Source organism: Mesoplodon bidens (genome assembly GCF_964165515.1).
Source record: "Mesoplodon bidens genome assembly, chromosome: 11".
NCBI classification, from domain to species: domain Eukaryota; kingdom Metazoa; phylum Chordata; class Mammalia; order Artiodactyla; family Ziphiidae; genus Mesoplodon; species Mesoplodon bidens.
The window spans coordinates 102,164,639-102,190,893 of NC_138167.1; the positions used below are offsets into that span (position 1 = coordinate 102,164,639).

The following is a 26,255-nucleotide window of genomic DNA, read 5'->3' on the forward strand; positions in this document are numbered from 1 at the left end:
ATCTATACTTAAGAGAAAACACGTAAGATTTTGAACAAGAACAAGAGAAAATGTTGTCAACCACAACGTACTATAAAGCTAATCAGAGCAACATGGTACTAGTGCCAAAAAGAACAGAGACCAGTTAAACAGAATTGAATCAGTCCCCTAAAATATAATCATTTGCATTAAGATAAAGATATCATTTCAAATCTATGAATAAGAAAGTCCTTTAAACAAATAGGATTAAATAATTGGTTATAAATATATTAATGTTAAAGAAAATTAGACCACTCTTCCATTCTATACATAAAAACTAATTAGAGAAGGAAGTGTGAGGAGATGTAAAAACAAAAGAGCTTTCAAATAAAAAATGGAATATTTTCAAAATGTTCATATAGAGAAGGTCTTCTATGGAAGTCAGAACCAAAGAAACAGAAAGCTACAAAAGGAATGATTTAACATATAAATTAAAAGCCTTTGAGGTGATGAAATACACCACAAAGTATAAAAAAAAATGACATAGTGTTGAGAGAAAATACTGTAAAACTGTTTTCTACAAAAAGGAGTAAAATCCAAAAAAATCCAAAATATATAGGAAAAGGGTAGGAAAAGTACCTCACCTATCTTCTATTAGGCTTTTGTTTTTCCTTAAACCAGGTAACAATTCACAGAAGAAAACAAAATACACATGGCAGATGTATATGAAAAGATGCACAAGTTAATTCAACTAGTTCTGTAACAGCTTCAAAAAAATTATTTTTGCTGCCATACTGTCAAAAATGTAAAAGATGTATATACTCTTTATTATCATGAAGGGTTTGGGGGCATTGGGCCCTCTCGTATGTGGTTGATGAAGGGTTCTATTGGGAAACCCTTTGGAATACAATTTGTAATATTTATCAAAAATCTTATACTCTTTAAACCAAAAATTCCTCTTTCAGGAATCAATCCTATAAAAATATGTATATGTACAACAAAAGACTGTTCAAGAACACTCAGTGCAGTCTTGATTATAATAATGAAAATTTAGTAACAGTGGAATAAAGCTCCTCAGATTTATTTTTATAAATGAGTAGAAAACAGAATGTATTTCTGTTCACGTAAAAAAATTAAACTGTATGGAAATGTTTAAAAATGGCTGGATTTATATACATCAAATATTAATTTTATCTGTGAAGAGGGAGGGTAAGAGCTATAGGATGTCATGGAAGGAGTAAAAGAAAATTTTCACATTGTTATCTCTCTTGTTTTAATCACTACAACTAGAATGCGTTCATGTGGTTTTTATATATTTAAAAAACAACCATAGGGCTTCCCTGGTGGTGCAGTGGTTGAGAGTCCGCCTGCCGATGCAGGGGACACGGGTTCGTGCCCCGGTCCGGGAAGATCCCACATGCCACGGAGCGGCTGGGCCCGTGAGCCATGGCCGCTGAGCCTGCGTGTCCGGAGCCTGTGCTCCGCAACAGGAGAGGCCACAACAGTGAGAGGCCCGCGTACCGAAAAAAAAAAAAAAAAAGAAATATAAAAAATACCTAGAATATGTGTACTTAATTGCACGAAAAGATAGTGGGCCTGAAAGTTTATAGTTTGAATAATTAATAGCTAATTAGCAATTCATTCAACAAATATATATTGGTATAATCCTGTACCAAAGATTAAGTTAGGCAGTAGTAATACAAGGATGAGACAAAGCCCTACCCTCAAGATCACCCAAAAATCACAGGGACCCAGAAAAGTAGTTGAACTATAAGGTGACAACTGCTAAAGTACAGATCCACAGGATGTCACCTTATTCTTTCTGGGAAGGACAGATATGTTTCAGGTAAGGTTGTGCAAGTGAAATTTTATTTTTAAGTGAATAGCAATATTCCCAACAGACAAGGGGAGTGGGAAGAAATTTCATATAATGGGCAGTCACCCTGACCTGAGGTCATAAGCGCTGCTGTGCTACTATCTGCAGTTGAATGTCACCCCTCCACCCCTCACTTAAAACCTGTGCACCCTGAGCTAAGAGACTTAACCCCTCTCAACCTCCACGACTCAGCTATAACATGGCTGCAGTAACCACACCCACTCCATGGGTTTACTGAGAAGACTGAACAAAATCATTCATAAAAGCCTCAGTACAGTACCTGGAACATACATATTGATAAATATTTGCTACTCTTCTGTTTGTTATCTATAAAGAAGCCAAAAGGAGCATGGTGTGTTCAGGAAACTGAAAGAAGACTGACACAGGTTGGTAGCAAAACTTTGAAACATTTACTAGAATACACTGAAATGTGAATAACCCTTAACTCCAGTGACTGCAGGGTGTTTCCAAGTAAATGCAAAATAAATCTAATCTTGTGTTTATTTACCTCCATGCTAACAGAAAAATTATCTCACGATCAATAGAACAAATTTCAATATATATTCAAGGAGATCTGCACATTCCCCTGGTAAATTTGTATAAATGATAATGAAATTGTTTACTTCAAATGTTTAAGGCTTCCAAAATTGTTATTGAAAGCAATGTTCTGTATTAGACAACAAGGAATTTAATTTTGGGAAAAAAAATCATCTACTAAAATTGAAATATTTCATTAAAAAATAGCTTCTATCATTTAATGCAGATGAGTCAAAGATCTTTTCAATTTCCATCTTTCCATCTGCCCTCTCTCTTTAGGATATCATTACTTGTTTGCTTTCTCACCATCATTTCAAACACGTAAGGATTCACATGAACTACCATTTCAAATCCCCTCCATCTTCCTATATTACCTGGCTCTTCTATTACTGCATATATATGAAGCCCTGGCCCTGTCAATTACTAGCTATGTGACTTTAGGTAAGTTACTTGACTTCTCTGACCCTCAGTCTCCTCATCTATATAATGGGAATAATAATAATAATACAGAACTGCTTATCTCATAAGGTTGTTGTGAAAATTATACAAATTACTGTATGTAAAACAGAACAGTGCCTGGAAATTTATGTGTTTAATTAACTGGTAATATTAGTTCTCTTCTAGTTCCCTAATCTTTCCTTGTGGAACTCTTAACATAGCTCTCTTTTGCTTGCTTCTCTCTCAGGGCAATGTTACATTAAGTACACTCTCTTACTGGCTTTCTGAACTCTCTAAACTTCTATGTCAAAATAATCTTCATGTTATATCTAATGCTTTCTTCAAAGTCTTCATATCTTACTTAATCTTTATCTCCACATATGACTATCTTGTCAGGCTTTCCTCCACCTCTATCATTTCTAAATTTTTGTCCCATAATATCAGATTATTAAAATTAAAACTATACTTGATGTGAACAATACAAAATATTAAAAGGACTGAGTTATTTTACTATTTAGCCTCAAAATTGAGTAAAATAGCTTGGGTTTACAATCAACATTACTTTAAAGGAATAGCTATTTAATGACTATTCAAAAGAATAACTGATTTTTAACATTATAAATCTAACTATGAAAATAACACAAATATTACTATAACTTGTACTATAACTTCTGCTACAAGATTGATATATATTTTTTCCAGAACAGCTTTAACCAGTAGAATATTTATTTCTGTCTTGCAGCACAAGATTTTCATAATGAATCACATTAAAAAATACATTTAAAAAAAGATATACTAGTATATGTCATGAAAAAAAATGCTGATGCTTCAAGGTACTTTACATCAAAAATTAAATATGGCACAATGGTCACTTTGTAGAGTTCATTAATGAAACTGTAAAGAGAGTATTAATCTTGAGTGTTAAATTAAACTTGTGGTGAAAACTGATCAAGCTTCTCCTGACTCAGAAATACCCCATGGCTACTATTGATCAAGAGTTTGGGACACTGATTATAATTCATATCCAAACACAAAGGGTGTGAGACAGAAATTATTTTTAAAAGATTTCTTATTCAAAACATATACACTATTTAGCTTAATAGGGGAAGTCTTAAGGGCATTAGTTTTGTTGTGGAGAGCCACAGGAAAACGTACCTGGCTAGGCTGAAGGCATCGTCGATCAAACCTGCTCGGTTACTGACAGAGAGAACCTATGAGGTCAACCAAAAAAAAAAAAAAAATGGAATCACTTAGGATTAAAATGGCAGATGTTCATATGTCAAAACAGATCTTTGATGAGTAAATCCAGTTTACCTCATGGTTCCTGATTAATTGATCAATTAATAATCTCCAGTTCCTTAAATCATAGTTGACTCTAAAATAGCCAGTTTGATTGATGTTCCCCAGTAACCAGCTTCCTTTGTGCAAAGAAGTTATTCTGTGGTGTTCTGAAAACAGCATTTTAGGGAGTAAGAGAGATTTGCAATTTTAAGGGTTAAAATAGAATGAAGTATGTTTTCTTAATACCAGATATCACAGTACCAATAATTAAAAGAGGACACCATCCTAAATACCTAATTGAAATCTACTCTTTAGTCAATTAATCACTATAGCTAGAATTTGCTAGAAAACCTTTAGTAGCTTACTCATTATTACCCTTGACAAAACCCTGTTATGTACATATAATTTTCTTTCTCAAGATAAATGTAACCAAGAAATCTACTACTGTATTCATGTGGCTTCCAGTTACATTGTATATGTATCTGTGGAAAAGGCTTCAGTTGCACATTCTACTTATTTTATTCAGCAAGAAAGTGATGAAAATAATAGGGCCCATTTATTTGAAAGTCACTGTTATTTCTTACCCTTTTCCTTGTGCTTTCTTGGATGTGCTAATAAATAACAGACTTTCCAGCATCATCAATAATGTTGGAAAAAGGAACCTCATTTATTTAAGACTCTAGTATTTCTACATATAATTAGAAAAAAGATAATAAATTCTGCTTATTGGAATCACTTTGGAAAATGGTAACTTGATTATATTCACTGGTTAATTCAATTAAAGGAAGCCAGTAAAAGCAATCTTATAACTTACATATTTAACCCCTTCAAATATGATATAGACAGAGAACTCATTCACTTTTAATGGCAGCCTTTATTGACTTCCCAGAACCATAGTTTACAATTCTAATTATTTTGTTGCTGCTGCCCTCAGGACTCATGCTTCATAGAAGTTGCATAATGTATGAAGTTTACTTAAAATTCATATTTTATACACACACACACACACACACACACACAGGTCTATCTAATTTCCACAGTGACTCAAAACCACAAAATGCATCATGGAAACCATTCATGTCAGTTCTGAGGAAGAGGCACAACCTCTAATTCTCACTCTATTATCCAGGTTTTTACACATCAGACAACAAAACAAATTTTATTTTTACTTTTCTTAAGTGCTGAATTTACAGAGTACTTTCTCTTAAGTAAAAGTCATACAAGAAGAGGTTATACCACAAAAATTAATGAATGAATGTTAAAGATCATTAATTGTTCACGTCTAGAATGGGGTGGGCTAATGTAACCAATGCATGTTACATATTATCAGCTTTCAGAAATACAGTAAAAAATACTTAAGCATAAATTTATACTAAACATAAAAATCTAATCTTTAATGTTTCAAAGAGCACTGCAACTTCTTGACACCTTTATTAACAACAGTATGTGTTAGAACAGATGAAGAAATGAGGCTCAGGCAGGTTAATTGAATTGTCTGAAACGGTGCATCTCAAGTATCCTGACTTCCATGCCCTTTTTACCACGCATTCTCTGTTGATACAAGATGGTATAACGTTTTTATTGTATATGATACAAAGAAAGGCAGGCATCTATTGTTTTTTAGTATTCTATTATTAAATTAATAACTAAAACTTGAAGGTTATTACTGTTCATGAATATTTTTACACCTTTGTTATAAATGAAACCTTTGGGGAAATGATTCCCTAAAAGGTTTTCTAATACATTTTTAAATACCTTTTTCTTTCTACTTAATTATATCTCTAAAATGTTCCTCATATTAACTAACAGAAAGCAATGAATTTTAAAGAGATCTTTTTCAATAGCCTAATGAGGTACAGTATGTGATGAGTACCATAATAAAAAGTATGGAAATTATATTTCAAGTGTTCGTAATAACAATTAAAATTTATATTTAGAATATATCCAAAATGGCACAAGACTTAAATTATATCAAGGCACAAAGTAGTGGTCATTTTATAGTATTTTATATCTTTATATTTTATCCATCCTTTTGGAATAAAAAGAGAAAGCATATCAGATCTTTCTACTAAAGGTTGGCTGGTTGCAGAACAATCAGAATTTAAAACACATAAAAAAGTGAACCAGGGTAACAAGGGTAACAGTGTGAAACAAATTCAGGTATAATAGCACATACTAGTTTTCTCACTGGACTCTTGCAAGAATCAAATTAGATAATGCTCTGTAGAGATTATAGAGAACCATTCCTGTGTATCCAGTGGCAAAGTGTCAAAACTGACAGATCTGCAAAGTAACCTACCAAAGTATTAAAATCTTGTGTGTGTGTGTGTGTGTGTGTTGTAAATAAACTTAGAAAAGAAAATCAAGCTCCTAAGACACTTTCGGCAAGTTATTTCTCAAGGCTTAATTTTCTCATTTGTAAAGAGGGGACTAAAAACAATGCTCTCTTTAAAGGCTTGTAACTTTCATATGAACCAATATTTAAGGAAAGCGTTATAACATTATGCCGTTTTTAATGTTTACTTCGAATTTGCAGCATCAATTTCCCTTTTAAGTCTTTTCTTTCCTAACATTTTTTTTAAAAAATGTCTGGAGCTCGTTCAGGTGGTGCTCTGAATCCCCTCTCCTCTCGCACCCAGAAACAATGGTCTCTTGCCGCTTCGGCAGCTCTAGACTTTTTCCCGGACTCCCTCCCGGCTAGCTGTGGCGCACTAGCCCCTTCAGGCTGTGTTCACGCCGCCAACCCCAGTCCTCTCCCTGGGATCTGACCGAAGCCTGAGCCTCAGCTCCCAGCCCCCGTGTGCCCCGGCGGGTGAGCAGACAAGCCTCTCGGGCTGGTGAGTATGGGTCGGCACTGATCCTCTGTGCGGGAATCTCTCTGCTTTGCCCTCCGCACCCCGGTTGCTGTGCTCTCCTTCATGACTTGAAGCTTCCCCCTCCACCACCAGTCTCTGCCAGTGAAGGGGCTTCCTAGTGTGTGGAAACCTTTCCTCCTTCACAGCTCCCTCCCACTGGTGCAGGTCCCGTCCCTATTCTTTTGCCTCTGTTTTTCCTTTTTCCTTTTGCCCTACCCAGGTACGTGGGGAGTTTCTTGCTTTTTGGGAAGTCTGAGGTCTTCTGCCAGCATTCAGTAGGTGTTCTGTAGGAGTTGTTCCACATGTAGATGTATTTCTGATGTATTTGTGGGGAGGAAGGTGATCTCCACGTCTTACTCCTCTACCATCTTGAAGGTCCTCTCTTTTCCTAACATTTGGCATTAAATTTATTCCCTTCCATTGTACCTTAATTAATAGCCAGTCAACATGCAGGCTACTACATATATGAATGTCTGCATTCTCAGCAGTTTCATAGTAAAAACAAAAGAGACAAATCCTTTTACCTACTTTCAATAATTTAAAAATTTGTTTTAAAACAATTTTTAGACTAAAATTATCTGTACCTTAACTTGGAATTAATTAGATAATCATCTGACACAACAAAAAACTGAAGTGTCAAGAGCATTTAATGATTCAAATAAAATTCATACTTTATATTGTTCACCAATGACTTGACCTTAGTATCATGTGACATCAAATTGATATTACTGAAAATGAAAAATTATAAAAACATTGATCTGATTGTTATAATTAAAAGGTGGAATGTTTTATATATGTTGATAAGAATTGATCAGAATATTTTCTTACTCTTTCTATGAAGAAACATTTTTCATTACTATTAGTTGACTATGTTTTGAAAAAAAGGGGATCTAAAAGGAGACAAATTTAACAATCTTTTATTCTTCCTACTCCTTGTCTGGTGTCAGTTTTCTCTTTGTCATCAGAATGAAGGAGTTCGAGACAGAACTAAAAACATTTAGAACAAGACTAAACAGGGAAAATAGAAAGGTTGCCTTTCTTTTTGGTCCCACTTAGAAAATTCTTCCAGATTTATGTATTCATAAGGTTTTCAAGAAACATTTACTTGGTATGAACATTCCATGCAAAAGCCTTAACATTTCGAGTAAGATAATGTTTATCAACCAGAAGATTCTGCTATGATATAATGAAATATGACACATTACACTCTGCAGGTTGCACACTACACAACTTTGGGGTGAGGGAGTGTGCAAGTAATATCACAGTCCACGTAAATATCATCTCCCAGAGCTATGCACCGCAAAAAGTATGCAGCTGTGTATAACACCTAAATGTATTACCATAGGGGACGTTTTAGGCAAACATACGGTTTGAAATATCATGTTGTTATTATTCCTGATTAATAATAAAAGACTGTAAATAGGGCCTCCCTGGTGGCGCAGTGGTTGAGAGTCCGCCTGCCGGTGCAGGGGATACGGGTTCGTGCCCCGGTCTGGGGGGATCCCATATGCCGCGGAGCGGCTGGGCCCGTGAGCCATGGCCGCTGAGCCTGCGCATCCGGAGCCTGTGCTCCGCAACGGGAGAGGCCACAGCAGTGAGAGGCCCGCGTACCGCAAAAAAAAAAAAAAAAAAAAAAAAAAAAAGACTGTAAATAAAATCAACCTCTCAAATACAACCTGTTGCCATTGGTCAAGAAAAGCCATGATAGTAATAATCTAAAATGGAGTATAATCTGTTTCACTATGCTGTACACCTGAAACTGATGTAATGTTGTAAATCAACCAAACTTCAATAAAAACAAAGAAAAAAAAAGAAAAGTCATGATACTCTTCTAGATATTCTGTGTGGAATAAGCGGATACCATGAATAACAGCATAGACATAACTAGGGAGTTATAGAGGAAATGGACCTGGGAAAAGTATTCAAGAAGAATCAGACTTGCCTTGAATCCCTGCATTGTCTAAAAGTGAAAGTTGGGGATGATCCTGACATTTGATCAGTGTCTTTGCACTCTTCTAAGTTCCCATTTTCATTCTACCTTCCAGTGAGAAATGTTTTATTTCTGAAAACTGTTCTATTTCGTGTTCCTAGCAATCCTATGGAGCGATGACTTCATTCTAATAGCTGAATCATTACAATAGAAGTTCACTGCTTTCACTCATCATTTCATAATAAATTATGTAGATAAATAAAACAACCACATGAAGATAAAGAGAAGTATAAAGACAATAGAGTAAGTGTGAATTCAGAATCACGGTATAAAAACTAATTTGAAGCAATGAAAAGAATAGATTATAGTAAGCAATTTAAAGGAGAAACACCAATACATGTTAAAGTAAGCATTTCAATGCATCACTACATTACATATGAATGTTTCACACACAATGTATATAAATGAAAGCATATATTTTCATAATATGTGATGATGTGTTAAAAATACAACAACATGAATATCTGAATAAAAATTCAACTGGCAAAACAAGTGTTTATATTTCTGGTAGGAAGATTAGATTCTGCTGTGAGACCTTTTTCTTATATGTATGTGTGTATGTATTTTAAGCACTTACATCTCCCTAATAGGAGCAAGACTGAGGAGAAGAAACAATATTTTTTGTTGTTTATTTATACTTCACCTTACTTCAAAAAAAGATTTGTGGTTGTTTAAATTATGCTTCCAAAATAGCAAGAAAACATAAAGTAGCAGAATGTGAGAAAGGAGTAAGAAAAACAAAATGTGAACATACTTGACCATTTAAATCTAAATGAAACGTTACAGAAAAGATGATAATTGGCTTTTTCTTCAATTCAATGGAAAACAGAAATAAAACAGACCTGTTTCACACTCTAGTATGAAGCATTTAGATTGGATTCAAGAAATAGCTTTCTGACAGTGAATTGAAATAGGTAACTATCTTATTTGAAGATATTTAGAAATAGAGTAGAATCTCATCTTTCTCTGATCCTTAAGAGTTAACCCTACCTAAGGGATGGTTTTATGACCTAGCAAGCCTCTCCCTTCTGGCCCTATAATTATCTAATTCTACAGAGAATATTGCCTCACCCATTCTTTAAAGAGCCAGTCTGGTAAAGAGAAGATAGCTGGAAAATGGAACAAAAAATGTGGCCTGTGTTTCAGTATCTGGCATACTGTTCTATTGGGAGTTACGATTGTAATTCTATTACATTCAGGATTATAAAATAGTACAGTTTAAAGCAGTTAAGATTAGTACAAGTACTTAGATTTAAATTTTCTCTTTACCATCAAAGACACAAATAAATTTAATAATTATATCAGTGGACTGAAATTAGAGTATGTAGAAACTATACTATATTATACTTAAATTTATAGAGGTTATTCCTCTATATTCTCTTTCTAATTTGTCTTTATTCACATTTTTATAACAGCTGATACAAGAGGTTAAGTTGCTAAACAATTATCTGAAACCAAATTCTCAGGGGAGAACATATTTTTTACCTGATTTGTTAGACACCCAAATAATTGCTTCTGAAGACACATAGCTTCTATTTCCTACCACAATAGTTAATGGGATCTGCCACAGGTAACTGCAAAATAAAAGAGAAACTTTAAGAATAAAAATGGTTACAACAAACAAACAACATTTCCTATGTACCTCCTATGTGATTTTTCTTATTCTTTTTAGGAGAATTTTTTAAATTCCCCAGTCATAAATGTAAGGAATAGGCCAAGAAGATGAATTCACTCTTTCAATGTCGCTAAGCAGACTTGGACTCTCAGAGTTTTAATTTCAACACAAAAGATGGACTACCAACAAAACAATTTATCTTGGAAAAAAAGATTTGAATTTTACATGAGGAATAAAAAGTAGCTAAAATCTGTAAATCTGAGCTGCACCATATATTGAGTAAAGTCTTAAAATAACTCCTTTCAACTTGATTCTGCATTAGATTAATGCCCGTTCCAGTGGTTTCATGCATTTACATTTCAACATTCTCCTCATTTACTTAACTATTCTTAAAAAACACCTTTGTCAGATTGTATAGAAAGGATAATACAGCACAGATAAAGTTATTCAGCAAAGTAGGGACAAAAAGCAAAACTGATCAGATCCCCCTAAAATCCAGATCAATACAAAGAACACCATGGGACACAATGCTTTGTTTTCTGAAATGGAATTTCCAAATTGATGTGTGAAATCAACCACCAATGTGCAGGGATCAGTCATGAGTCTCAGCTATTAAAGAGAAGCGTTTTCTAGAACATGACTTTTTATAGGACAAAAATTTAGGCCTATACTTGTACGTGAAGTAATATCAATTTAACCTCAAATGAGCAACGGGAGATAAATTGGATAGTCTTATAATAAAATCCAATGACTACATTTTGTTCCCCTAAAATATAGCCAGGTTATGTTAACCAATCATTGCACCATTAGCAACAGGGATAGTCAACAATATGCAGTATGAGAAAAATATTTCTGACCTGAAAACTATAAGAATACTCTATGAGCTCAGTAACTATGGGAATTAATGGAGAACTGAGAATTTTTCAGGGAACATGTCTGGGGCTATGTAGCTAAAAATAGAATGAATATGTCTTTTGATGGGAGAGGACATCTCCAAATCTATCATATGGAATTTGATTATTATTTTATCATTTCATGTCTCCCATTCACAATAATCAGAATTTAGTAATAGCAAAAATCCAAATGGAAGACTGGAAGAAATTCCTAGTGTTATACCAACTGCTATCTCCAACATAGAAAGTTAATATGTTTAAGATTCTAAATTTTAAAAGTATATGCTATACTTAATCAGACAAACATTTTTGAGTGTCAACTATGTGGAGACATGCTGCTATACTGAATGGACTCCGGACAATTGATCAGGAAATAAACAACCTATTGTAGCGAAACAGGTATTGTTTGTAGGGTAGACATTGGTGAACGCCAACCCATGTACACTCTTTAACAAATATCCCCAAGCTCATAACATGATACCACGGATATGCCACAAGTATTTAATAATGGATTTACTGTTAGGAAGATACAGAGAATTTATATAATAAATTTATATATAAATATGTATAGCTGTTCTCTAAAACTAATGAATCTTTTCGATTAACTGAAATTATTAGGTAAGAGACAACAATGCCTGACTCTGCATCTGGTTCTCGAATTAAACTATGAACTCATTTTTGTGTACCTAATATCTTCCAAAAGCCTGGAAATGAAATGCTTCCATAAATTGCTATTGAAATGGATTGAATGAGACTGAAGTAAAATAAAAGGAACTATATCAGTCTATAATAAGACAGAGATTAACTTTATGAAATTGATTTTTTTAGTACAGATTGTCTATATTGAGTTGGGGCAACTAAATTTTGAAGGCAAATAAATATCAGTTAAAGGGCCAGAAATATATAAAATTGAAGATGTTTAAAACTCTTCAAGGATAAATGTGTCTTTTTTGTAACATGATCATAAAATATTTATGAAATAGTACTTGCCCCTAATATAAACATACTTATAATTTTACATTTATTTAAATTGTATCCTTCTAAATAATGAAACTAGAAATTACAATAAAAATTGATATGTTTTGATTTTGAGTTTTAGCAAAAGTCTCTAAAGTCAAGAAGGAGAGATTCATATCAATACCTCCATTGTTGCTTACAGACAATTCCACATACAAGAAACTTCCTAAATGGCAGACACTGTACTGTATAGCAATGTTCAGATGCAAAAAAAGAAGTTAACTTTAAGGTATTGCGATACAAACATTGGGGCATTTTGTAAAACTTTTAAAATACCCTCTATATTTTTCCTAAGAATGTTTTTTGGCCTCTATTCTATGTGTGTGTGTGTGTGTGTGTGTGTGTGTGTGTGTGTGTGTGTGTATACACAAAATCTATACATTGTCACAAAGACAAAGTAAAAATTACAAATCACCAAGCACTATATGAAGTTTATATTATTTCTGAATTGCTATACTATCAATACTATACAAGTTATTTTCCTTAACTTTCCAAACAACACATATTTGATCTTTCTACAAATTTCATTTTTCAGATCAAAGAAAGCATGGCAATTATGTTGCTTTATGATTACAACTTAAAAGGCTAGAAGACCCTAAACATTGTGGGTGAAAAGCTCTGTGTGGTGTGCTGTAAAAAAATCCAAAACTGCAGTGAGTTATGTTAAAAAAGAAACTAGAAAAAAGAACCTGCGAAATTAAATTGTGCCCCCCGCCCCTTAAGTTTAACTTGAATTTTAGTCATCTCATTTTAAGAAGAAAAAAACAAAAACAATGCACTTCAAAAGACTCTCAAGATATTTTTTATTTAACAGTTCCTGGGACTACCTCTCTTCAACGTAGGTCACATTTTTATAATAAAGCAATGTTTACTCTAATGATTATGTTAAGGTAGAAAAGCGTAGGTGCTTATTTTAGCTGGAGTGAAAAAACTTTTTAAAAAATGGTACCAATATTAGTGAAGCATTAATGTAGATGCCATGAAAAATGGTTCCGAGGTTGCTATCATCGGACCCAAAACAAAAGGAGATAAATATAATTCTCTGTAGCACAGGACTCCAAGAAGCTCCATATGTATAGGAGACATTACTGAACATTACAATGTATTAACTTTATAAAGAAAAAAAAGCTACACAAATTCACAATTTCCCAAATACCAAAATGCTAGCAAATATTTTACTCACTTTCACATATCAACTAACTTTATGCAATTATTATATAAAGATCTTTCCTTTCTATGCTGTAATATAGCTACCACATATGAAAAATATGATTACTATATACATTAAAAATGTTCTAGGCATGTTGTAGTGACATTCCAGTGTCCTCTACAAAACTGAAGACACTGTCACAGAAAATATCCACAATTCATGGGTTTCCTGGCGTAAATGGGCACCATGTTTTACTGCATTAACTATTTGCAGTATATGATAAAGATCTAAGAAGGTTACAGACAAAGCGCAGATAGAATTGGTATTGAAGATTTGACCACAATGTTATAGTGAATTAAATTATCAATAATATAAAACTGAATACTAAAATTTCAACTGCAAACTTTATTATTTCAAAATAGATATAAAATAAATTTTGAGACTGATGGAATGCCATGCATTATCTCACTCAATATTTTCTATGCCAAGTTCTCAGCGTTCAAAACCATTCATATGATTTTATAACTCCAGCAAAAACAAAGCTCTGTAACAGCTTTGTATAGGTATATATACCTATGCAGACTGGGAGAAAGCCTTCTTTTAAAGAGTCAGACTTGCGGCCGATACATCTGGCTCATATTATAGGTTGACAGAGTATTTTTGTTCAAAATTTGTTCTGTCATCTGCATGTCCTTTATGTTTTTCTGCATCAGTGATGCTTGTGTAAGAATGATCATTCTCAAAGGCAAGGCCTGAATCTCTCTAACTTTGCCACAGTCAAGTAGTTTTTATGTAATTCCTGACAAGGCCAGGGTTGATGCCTAAGCAGGTTTCACCTGGGGCCAGACCGTGGTTGACCAGAAGCAGTGTTTGGCAGCTGTGAGGAATCCAGGCTGGGTGAAGGGTTGACAGAGTCAGATCCTGACAGTGTGGCAGGATAATACCCTGTATTCCACAGGTGCAAACAGTTAGATTACAAGGGCAGTCTGCTGAAGGACAGTGTATATAATGAGCAGGAGATTTAAGACAATACTTTCTTAGGTGGGTTCCCAATTTAGTCACCAGAAAACATTCATGAATTTCTCAGTCACTTCTACCTGGACCCTGTCTTGGAGCTACCCTACTTAGGTATGATTTTCATTCCTCTTAGAGATAACAAAGAAAGCTTAATGCATGCTTCACATATCCTAGATACTGATGGATGATAAAATCAGATTCCTAATATACCAAATGGGAGACAGCATGACCAGTCTAATCCCAACGCCTCACTTTATTTATTAATTTTGACCTCCATCCCTCCCTGTCCCGCTCCCAACCTCTTATCCGGATATCTTAGAAAAAAATACAATGAAATGATTTAAATTCTATCTTTCCTTGGCTCAGCTTTAATAAAGCACAAAAGAGTGGGAAAACATGAACTAGGAAAGAATCACTACATGCTGAATTTTCAGGAATTAAATAAGAATTTCAAATGAAAGTTAAAGTAACAACAAGTCAAGTTCTATGTATGTTGTGTTAATGGTTTTTAAACACTAAAAGTGAGGGAAGAGAATGTATTTTGATCCTAAGTGGCATTGACACTTAGACCATTTTAAATGGATCTAATTTGAGTTCCTCTGGCTCAGACACTACTTAGTCTGGTTGTGGGTTTTTGTTTGTTTAACTAGCCTTTCTGGATTGTTAGTTTCTGTTCTTGTCTATTCTACAAATCTTGGTTTTCTCAATACCATTTAATCCACTTCAAAGTATTTTAACTTTCTTAAATTTAATTCAAAAAACATTTACAGGGAAAAGTAAAAAAAAAAAGCACACATTATTGTTTTAAATGACCATCATAATTTAAATCCTGTCTTCTTAAAATAACTTCAGCATGCTGCCACCTTGATAGTTAAAATATGTGGAAATGGGAGTAAAAGAGGGTTCAAAATGAAAATACCATCTGTAAATAAAGAAATGAAAACTATATTTTGAGTACTTTTCATAATTCTGTTATCAATTATTTTTAAAACGTTAAAATGCAAAGTGAAACATAAAAAACAAAAGCAATTTTTCCACATAAACAACAGAGTTGTACCTGTTATTTTGAGGTTCATGTGCTTTAGTTTTAGCACTGATGTCATAAATAAAATGTTGCTGGGTAATTATTATTCTATTTTCTGCTGTTGTATTTCCCAAGATGGTGATAACAGGATAACCCATCTGGAGTGTCCACTGATCCATTACTTCTTGTATATTTACATACTTTCCATTCCTTTTTAAAGCCTTTATAACCAAAATTGTATAAATTAATTTTATAAACATAAACTATAAACATAATTAACATTAAACCATTTTCATGTTTACTTTTATGATTTACTTAAGTATGAAAACATTTAAAATCGGTGAAACTAATATAATGTGTTAGTAAAATTAATCTTCTTGCCTTAGCTTAAGCTTCATGCATATATATATATACATAGAAATAAAAACTTTATTAACATTAAAGTTTTTACCTAATGGAAGATGAAATATATTTTATTGTTAAAGCAAGTACTTACTTGCAGCATCTTTAAGCATCCCCAGTATGTCTAGTATTAGACTTAAATACTTGTTATTCACTTATAGAGAGAAAGTTCTTTACCATCCATATTTCACTCAAACATGAATATCTGACACCCTATTAAAATTATATTTCAGAAGTATTATCATGTTTGAAAGTAGGCAAGATATCTTTAACTACCATTGTAGCTGAATCAATTTTAAAACTCATTATCCTTATAATATAATACATGAAAGCAATATCAAGAAAAGGAAAATATAAAAAGTAAAAACAAACCATCAGTGTCAATAAAAGTTATGAATGTTTTATAAACTCAATTCAAATATTCAAGAAGAGGCTTTGGCTTTCAAGCTTCCTATACTTTACCTCTGATAGTGTATTCCAGAGATCATTTCTGGCTGCGTTGCCATACTTATGAATAGTTAAGTAATCCTACAAAGAATATAAAATTGTAATTACAATTCAAAGGCTAAGCAATTTCCAGTAAACACATTTATTTCTCAATTCGGTTAACCATTTCCATTTGTTGGAACTGCCTTAACACAAAGATAAATATGTGCAAAAAGGGTGAAGAAACTCATTTTAAAATATTCCAAAGAGATTGAACTATAGCATATTTCTTAATTAAATCATCAAACAATACTAATCTCTTAAAATTTATTTTCATAGCCATAATCACTTCTTATGGATTTCCAGGGTCAAAGATCTTCCTCTAATTTAGCAAGTCAAACTCAGGCAATTCTGAAGAAACTACCTCTGCAATGAACTATTTAGGGGAAACTTTCCCATCAGGCTTTCATGTTGAAGTGTTGAAAAAAATATCTTGTTTTATGGAAAAAGGAAAAAAACAACCTGACTGATATATTCTGATGTGAAGAGGGATTGTTTTACCAAAAAGGTGATGACTACCTCCACAACTTGTCCAGTTCCCTGTCTCTCTGCAAAGGACAGGCCGCCTAATACAAAAATGATATATACATATTTCCATGAGTTTGAAACACATATTAATATTTAATAAGAAAAGGTCAATCCTAAGTTTATTTAATATTTTTGAGCTTAGGACTTCACATTTCTCATTTTCAATCATTAGTAGTTTAACATACACACTTTCTGATTCATGTCTGTTCCCTTCTAAGAAGCGTGGTTTATGTCACTGTGAATGTGTTATTTAGTTATGGCTACTTGGCATTTTTTTTTTCTGATTTCAAAGTGGAAAAATCAATAGAAAACAGTGTTTTATATTATGAAACAGTGTCCCCTCCTTCATCTGAAATTCCATTATCTCTACAACACCTAGGTAGTAGACAAAATCTTAATTTACATCATAGTACTAAACTGAAAAAATTTTGCTGACTCCTTTCAGTACTTTATGTAGAGTGGAATACTTTGGGGATAATTAAAGTTGGGGAAGCAAATTTTCTGAAATACAAATTGTAGCACCTGTGACAGATTCAGCTTTCTTGGTAACTCACAGCACAGCAAATGGCAACTCCCACTTAATCAGACTCCTAGAGATGCAGTACTCAACACTAACTTAGCAACCACAAATTCATCGTCATCATCAGGTGTTAGAAATAACTTTACTGAAAAAACACAAGCCTGAATGACCAATCTGAATCCTAACTTTGGCTTTGAACATGCCACATGAGGCATTTCCCATTAGAACTCAAGGACCAGGATTTAAATCAGCTATTTCAGATTTAGTTGTCAGAATTATTTTTTATGCTTGTTTAGCACTTAAGTGAATAAATTTGGGGAAAATAGGAATTATGAAACATAAATTTAAATTTTATTTTAAATAAATAATAATAATGCTATAATAATAAAGTTTTAACATTAGAACTATTTATTATTGGATTCTGTTTATGTATAGTGCTGCTAGGATAATCCAAAAGAGGGAACAAAGGAATACTACATAGACCTTGAAAGGTGCAATACATAACTACATGTTTCTCTTCACAGACAGATCACAAAAATCCAACAGTTCATGATATGAGTTGACCTTGGCCCAATACTGATCATCAACTTGAGCTCTCGGTTCTCTCTCCAATTCAGAATAAAGTTCAAATTTACATTTCAAGCAGGCTGAAATGGCAAAAACTCAAATGTTTTCCTTAGTTATTTTAACCTTCCTCTTGCACAAATATAGTCATATTTTGAATTGAGGGAATTTTGCTTTGTCTTTGTAGAATTACAAAACCACTTAAGAGAACAGTGAGTGTGGTTTTTTGATGATCAATCATTTATTTACTTGTCCATCCCACAAAATGTATGGTGCACTTTGCATGTGCCAGGCAGCTTACCAGGTGCTGGGGCAACAGTGGTGGAGAAAATTTTACTGAGAATAACTAGAAATACTGAGATGCGATTTGTGTAGGAAGGTTTCTGTGACTGAAACTGGGGAAGTCTTGGTACAATAACCACTTGATAAGATGAATCAAATATTTGGTATGAGATTGAATAAGAAGATTTTAAGTTCTGGTCAAACCTACAAGTCAATGAATATGGACATGGCTGGAGTTATGAACCTGAAAGGAAAATTTATATTTATGTGTATGAAAGTCAATCAGCAGTAGATATGACATAATATAAAGTAGAAGAATGATTTAATATTAACACTGTAAAGAGAACTGTGGGTTCTCTATACAGAGTATTTCAGAAACAGTAGAGTTGTTGAAAAGAGTAAAACCAAGATGACCACTAGAATATTCATAAGGAACATAAACAACAATATAAACTGATTAAAAGTTAAAAGCAGGGACTTCCCTGGTGGCGCTGTGGTTAAGAATCGCCTGCCAATGCAGGGGACACGGATTCAAGCCCTGGTCCGAGAAGATCCCACATGCCGCGGAGCAAATAAGCCAGTGCGCCACAAGTACTGAGCCTGCATGCCACAGCTACTAAAGCCTGCGCACCTAGAGCCTATGGTCCGCAACAAGAAAAGCCACCGCAATAAGCCCACGCACCACAACAAAGAGTAGTCACTGCTCACCGCAACTAGAGAAAGCCCGCGCACAGCAACGAAGACCCAGTGCAGCCAAATAAATAAATAAATAAATAAATAAATAAAATTTTTAAAAAGTTAAAAGCATGTTAAGCAAAAGTATATTCTGATACATAAAGTGCAGGAATGGGAGTCTGACTGTCTTTGTTCAAATCCATATTCCAACACTCCCTAGTTGTATGATCTCTGGCAAATCACTTAAACTCTTTGTGCCTGTCTTCACATCTAGAAAATAAGGATAATAAAAATACCTGCTGCATAGAACTTTTCTGAGAAATAAATGATTTAATATCTGTACAGTGTTAAAAAGCAAAGAGTGCTTAACACAGTAATGTCTATTCAATAGACAGTGGCTGCTATAATCTTATTAATCATTTCAGGTTACAGGTTGGAAAACTGAGTAACAAAAGCAAAAGCATCATTAATGATAATAATTAAAGAACACAGTTACATGAAAACAATATTTGCTTCCCTTTTAGCACTAAGTTGCTTTATATTTTATTTCATTCAATCCCAAGATGACATTTATGAGTTAGATGTTATCATCAACACTTAATAAATCAAAACACTGGAACTCAGAGACTCCAGCCCATGTCCAAACCCCACATCTGTGCACACAACTGCTGACCCAAATCCAGTATCTACGAGATGACACACAGGTGACTAAGAGTCATGTTCAATGCTGAACTCATTGTCCTCCCCTATATCAGCTGCTTTTGGGAGCCCTTCCCCAGGGATGACCCTTCCATCCACCTCAACCAAGGAGTCATCTTTGATGCCTTTCTCTCCCTTTCCACCACGTTCAGGTAATGATCCACATCCTAAATAGCCCCCTAATATTTCCCCTTCCTTTTAGCTGTTTGACAGCCACTGTACAGTATCTTGCCCAGATGACTACTACTGCTACTACTTCTGCTTTGTCCCTTTCAAATCTAAGCTCTTGCACGCAGTCATGCATGAATACTTTTCATCAAATATACATATGAATCCCTGCTGCCTTCAGAATATAGTCCAAACAGACCTCAATGTAACGTAAAGGTGTCCCTTATAGTCTGGTCCCTCTGTACCTCTCCAATCTCATCCATTACTTTGTTGGCCCCCTGCCTCAACTTAACCATTTTCACCTTTCTTGCAGATGTCTAATGCATATTTTCTCCCTTTTCTAGTCCCCTGCACAAGCAGTTCTCTACACACTCTTTTCTCCTTTGCCCGTTTAAATTCAATTCAATCTCCAGGACTCAAGTTTGCATGTCCTTCGGGAATCCTTTCTTGCCCATTCTCACCCCCTTCCTAATTCTGAGTTAAGCACCCCTCTTATATTCTTACATGCTTCACCATATAAGAGCAAGTATCACACTGTTATAATTGCCTGTTTACTAGTTTGACTGCCCACATAGTCTATAAACTCCATGAGAGTGAGGACCCTGTGATTCCGTTTACCACTATTTAACCAGCATCTATGTGCCCAGCCTGGTACCCAGTAGATGCTCAATATATTTGTGTGATTCCGTTTTCCACTATTTAACCAGCATCTATGTGCCCAGCCTGGTACCCAGTAGATGCTCAATATATTTGTGTGATTTCTGACTTTCCTTATGCAGTATGCCTTTCTGCAGACAGCTGACAATGCAGTAAAGAGAGATTTCTTGTACCTATCATGTTCCCCCTAAATGTCATATTTAAATGCTAAATACTTAGTTTATTATTTCAGTGAGTATTTGTCAGATATATAACTTGCAATGATATATACAGTTGGCCCTGATGTCATCAAAAGACTGTAAACTATTGGGTATGAGACGGTTTTTTGTTTAACTTTCTTTGCTAACAAGTGACACGGTTCATAACATTTTATATATAAAAGCCAATGGGACTAATAAAGACAAGGGGAAAAGTAAAAAGTGAGCTGAGGAAGTAAAGCACTATTATCTTTTAAGATTTATGTGGAAATAATTATGGAATACTTGCTCTACTATTAACGAGCCCTTCAGCATGTTGAAACAGAGGATCAACCATATAAATGGTTTATTCCTCAGGACACGGAGGGACAGTTTGATAAAAATCAAAGAGGGGGCTTCCCTGGTGGCGCAGTGGTTGAGAGTCCGCCTGCCGATGCAGGGGACACGGGTTCGTGCCCCGGTCTGGGAGGATCACACATACCGCGGAGCAGCTGGGCCCGTGAGCCATGGCCGTTGAGCCTGCGCGTCCGGAGCCTGCGCGTCCGGAGCCTGTGCTCCACAACGGGAGAGGCCACAACAGTGAGAGGCCCACATACCGCAAAAAAAAAAAAAAAAAAAAAAAAAAAAATCAAAGAGGTATGGACTGGCTTGTATGTGTTCAGCTGCAAATAACAAAAAATCCACCCTGGGATGACTTCTTTAATAACAAGATTTATTCTTTCCTACTATAAGAAGGTAAGATAGAGCCGCAGCTCTTTTCCTATGGAATTCTTTTGGCCCCATCTTTACCTAAGTTTTGGCTTTATCCTCACATTTGGGGCTAGATGGCTGCAGCAACCCCACGCATTCAGATGTAACATCACATAGAGGAAAATATGGATTTTTTTTCCTGAGAATCTCTGTTTAAGAATCAGAAAAGCTCTCCCTCAAATCCTACATCAAACTCCGCACGTTTCCCGTTTAGCCGAATTCTATCATGTGCTCTAAACAAAATCTGTTAGTGAAATTTTGGGGGGGGGGATTGCACAAGTCAGGACCCAGTCCTATGAAGTATATGATTATATAGATGAGGATGAGAATCCAAACAAATCAAAATTTGGTTTATAAGAAAGAAGAGGAGACTAGCTTATGGGTAGACCACCAACAGTGTTTTCTCCAATGAGACAAGGGATGCAAGCCCAGGCCTCAGTGACCCTGGGAAGCAGGATCCTTTCTACTTCCAAGAATAGTCTGGGAAACGCCAGGTAAATCGAGCACTGACTTTTCTGACTATGTGACAAGAAGTTTGAAGCAAGGGTTTAAAATATTTTTCCTTTCTATTAAGAATAATTGTACCTCAAAATATTTGTACTGGGCATTTGTCATTCTTTTGGCTTTCTGGTATTTAAACACCACTTTTATATGAGGGCAATAACTCATCATGGAATCTTAGAGGATAGTGAGGGCTCTCTCACTTGAAATGGAAGGGACAAAATGCTAATCCTCTCCACTCTTCCTGTCAGCTACAACATGGACACAAGTGGATACTTCATCCCAGGACTGTTAATCCTACAGGATCAATGCAAAGGAGCAGCAATCACTGAAATTACATTCCCTGTAATGGTGACACTGAGGGTCCAGATACAGCCATGCTAATGGCAGCAACTGAACCAGCCAGTACTGTGACATGACCTTGGCTAGGTTTCTTAATTTCCGAGTCTCCTTTAGTTCCTGTTATCTGCTTTGTAAGCCTGACTCTCCACACTTCCCAATGATTCCAAGGACTGCCCTACATACTTCCAAAAAATTCCTTTTTGCTTAATTTAGTCAGAGTTTCTTTCTGTTGCTTGCAACCCAAAATCCTGACTGATACAACACTAATTGGTGATACAAAACAAAGATGTCTTACATTTTCTTGGTTTCCTCAGCAAGAAAAATAGAAACAATCTCTCAGGACTTATGCAAAACGTAAAAAAAGAACACCCAGTTCTATTTAGTAAATCAACTGGGCTTTTATATTATTAGGTATGGAAGAAAGAGGTGGATAGTTTAAAAAAAAAAGAGGCAGATAAGAAGGTTGGGAAAAAAGATATGAAAGTTCCACAGAGAGGAGTGCACAGAGAGTGACAAGAATAAAAAATAAAACTCTGTAAAACTTGTGTCTTAAACAAAGCTTCTAGAGCAGAGGCTTTTAAATTGGGACCCATAAGGTCTAGAATTAAATATTTCTAAGTGTGGGCATTATTAGGGTAAAGTGATCTTAAAGGGATCCATAGACAACAACAAAAGCAGGTTAAAAGCTGCCAGATCACAGCAATGTCACACAAGGGTTGGATAAAACCCATTTGAAGCCTGGCCATGCATTTCAGAGGATGCTTCTACATTCCCTGACCTTGAGAAACAGAAGTAAAAGACTAAGACAGTGACAGATGACCAACAAAAACACAAGAAAGCTAGGCTATAGTTCAAAATATTACTTTTGTTAATGTCTGAATACTGGTTGGAGATTATGAAATTAAGTAAAAACAAGTAGCCAAGTACTGAAAAAGCACTATGCAAAATAAAAGAATGTTTACATTTTAATTCTACTAGATAAGAACCAAGGATAAAAGGAATAAATAATTATTAAATTTTTATTATTAAATTATAACAAGTTTCCAAGGAGGAAATCCAGTAAAATAGAAACCATTACCAAACATTCTGAGGTACAGCAGTTTCTGACCACAGGATACAATAAAAAAAGAGGTGGAATTTAGGAAGGAAAGTTGTTTGAATAGCTACGATGATAACAGTTGAAAAGTCAGTTATATCATTGTTTGCAGGCCATTTTGATTTTGATTTTTTAAATGTGTGGTTAACTTAAATTTACTTTCAGAAGTTGCTTACTTAGATATAGGAATATTCAGATATTTCCATAGGAACAAAAGGGCATTTCACATGTTTTAAAAATCCATTACTCCACCTAATGAGTGTAAATTTTGTAAAATCAGTATACTCTCTTAAAGGACTGTGAAATATGCCAGAAAATTTTAAATCAAAACAACCTGCTAGCCCATGAAAGTTTTTTTTGTCTGTTTGCCTGAAATTACAGACAATGGCGTATTCTCACTTCAGTTCTGTTTTCGCCTATCTTTTATTTAGCAATTATAGATCATACCATCAATGCCCCAACATGCAGGAGCATCACCAGAGGCGCAATATTGCCTCTGTTGAATTTGTACTCCATCCCAGAACAACCTGACAGGGTCCTACACCTGTCAGCAAAATAGCGTGAATGTTAAGTCTATAGGGGTGTTCTGGGGTACTAAAATATCCCCACCTCTCACTTCTGCTGCTAGCTTGAAATATTACTGAGACATAAAATGAATCTATTGGTAAAACTGAAGTTTGTGAATTGCTTTTTCTGAATGCCCTGGTAAAGGGTTTGGACCACAGCAAGCTCACAAAACAGATAAAGTATATCCTGGCCGGTAAGAATATACTGCCTTTTGTAAATCAAGATACCCACTGACTGCAGGCCACGTACAGGGAGTTCTCTCACTCAGCCCCCGGTGCTGGTGACTCGCTGAGAAGACAATGAAACTCAGTTGAGAAAGAGGTAGTGTGCATATTCAGAAAAACTAAGAATTCAGGCCAATCCTTACCAGCCATGTGATCTTGGGTAAGATATCTATTTTCTCTGAACCTTAATTTCTCCAACTGGAAAAAGTAGATAATACAGCACTTACTTGAGAACAGTGTGCATAGAAAATGACATAAAACAAGTAAAGCACTCAGGAAGTAAAAGCCTGCCACACAAAGAACCCAAGAAACGTTAGTTATTTTAAGATCAAGCTCAAGGGAAGAAAGTCTAGAGTCAACATCTTCTTCTTCAACCCTAACCTCCAAGAGAAGTCAAAACGTTCTAGAGGCCCAAGGAAATTAACTGGACTAACTTGTAGGAGGAAAGTGCCCAGAGGACATTTTTTTTTTTTACTTTTAAAAAGTAAAATTGCAAGAAAAAAAATTGAGATCAAAGCTTCTTTAGACTTGAGAAAAGCTTAGAAACCTTCCCTTACCCAAGGGTGGAGAAAGAAAGAGACTGTGAGGTCTAGAACTGTTTTTCGCCGAGGTCTACTGAGGTGACAAGACCACTAATGGGGGGAGGGGTCCATGAAATGGGGGCACTAGTTAGGTTCCTCAGCACAAAATAGCCATACCTAAGGGAGCACTAAAGCAGCAAAGACACTAACCTCCAGGTGACCAGAAAGGCAAGGGTTGGGCAAGATACATACCGAACATTCGGGCAGCGTGCACTATCTCACTTCTTTCCTGAAACTAATATGACTGGCTATCAGTGTGGATGAGAACAGACATTCTTCGCTGTACGTTCTGGCCTGATAAAGTTCCCTGGAACATTCTCCTATGAATGGGCATGACATAAGGGGAATTCCATAAGGACAGATTAAATTTCCCATATGCTCAGAAGCATGAGGGATTTCTTTTATTCAGTGTTAAAATAATATACACTTACTAATATGTTATTTACTGTTAACATTACTAATGGCGGGTATTTGTCTATCAGATCCTTCCTGGTTTTGTTTCCCTGGTTATCCAGCTTCTATTTCATAGTTTATCTTAATTCCTAACAAACAGCCTCATCTCCTTTGCAGCTCTGTTTTTCAATTAGACTAGTTGGCAAATATCCCATTCCTGGATAAATTCAAGTATTTGCCTTCTTCAAACCTGTACCCATACAGCTGAGCATCACAGGAAAAAATAAGGCAATTGAGCAGTTGTGTTTTCTTTTTTTGTTAAATAAAAACTGGTTCACCGTATTTATTTGTTTGTTTGTTTGTTTGTTTTTGGCTGCGTTGGGTCTTCGTTGCTGCCCACAGGCATTCTCTAGTTGTGGCGAGCTGAGGCTACTCTTCGTTGCAGGGCATGGGCTTCTCATTGCGGTGGCTTCTCTTGTTGCAGAGCATGGGCTCTAGGCGCACGGGCTTCAGTAGCTGTGGCTCGAGGGCTGTAGAGCACAGGCTCAGTAGTTGTGGCGCACGGGCTTAGTTGCTCTGCGGCATGTGGGATCTTCCGGGACCAGGGCTCGAACCCGTGTCCCCTGCATTGGCAGGCAGATTCTTAACCACTGCACCACCAGGAAAGCCCCTGTGCTTTCTTATAAATTTCATAAGCACCAAACTCAAATAGGCACTCAATAAAACCAGGCAGCCATGCCTTCCTATTCTTCCCAATCCTCAATATTCAAATCTGTCTATTGGGCAGCATTACCTCACTTTCAGCTATTGACCTTGCCTCAGATACACTAAAAACACAGAATTTGGAATTCCCTGGTGGTCCAGTGGTTAGGATTTGGTGTTTTCACTGCTGTGACCTCAGGTTTGATCCCTGGTAAGGGAACTAAGATCCCACAAACCTCAAAGTGTGGCATAAATAATTAATTAATTAAT

At 35.3% G+C, this 26,255-nt stretch overlaps 1 protein-coding gene across 1 annotated transcript in view; it reads right to left on the reverse strand.

Moving 5' to 3' along the window:
• TRHDE (thyrotropin releasing hormone degrading enzyme) overlaps positions 1-26,255 on the reverse strand; it is a gene marked incomplete at its 5' end in the record, with an annotated part of 390,730 nt that overhangs the window by 72,735 nt on the left and 291,740 nt on the right. Inside the window, 5 exons of the mRNA XM_081249500.1 lie at positions 3,965-4,020; positions 4,124-4,257; positions 10,421-10,509; positions 15,685-15,872; positions 16,516-16,581. Of these exons, the coding sequence (XP_081105626.1) occupies positions 3,965-4,020; positions 4,124-4,257; positions 10,421-10,509; positions 15,685-15,872; positions 16,516-16,581 (533 nt within the window). The remainder of the gene's footprint in view (positions 1-3,964; positions 4,021-4,123; positions 4,258-10,420; positions 10,510-15,684; positions 15,873-16,515; positions 16,582-26,255) is intronic.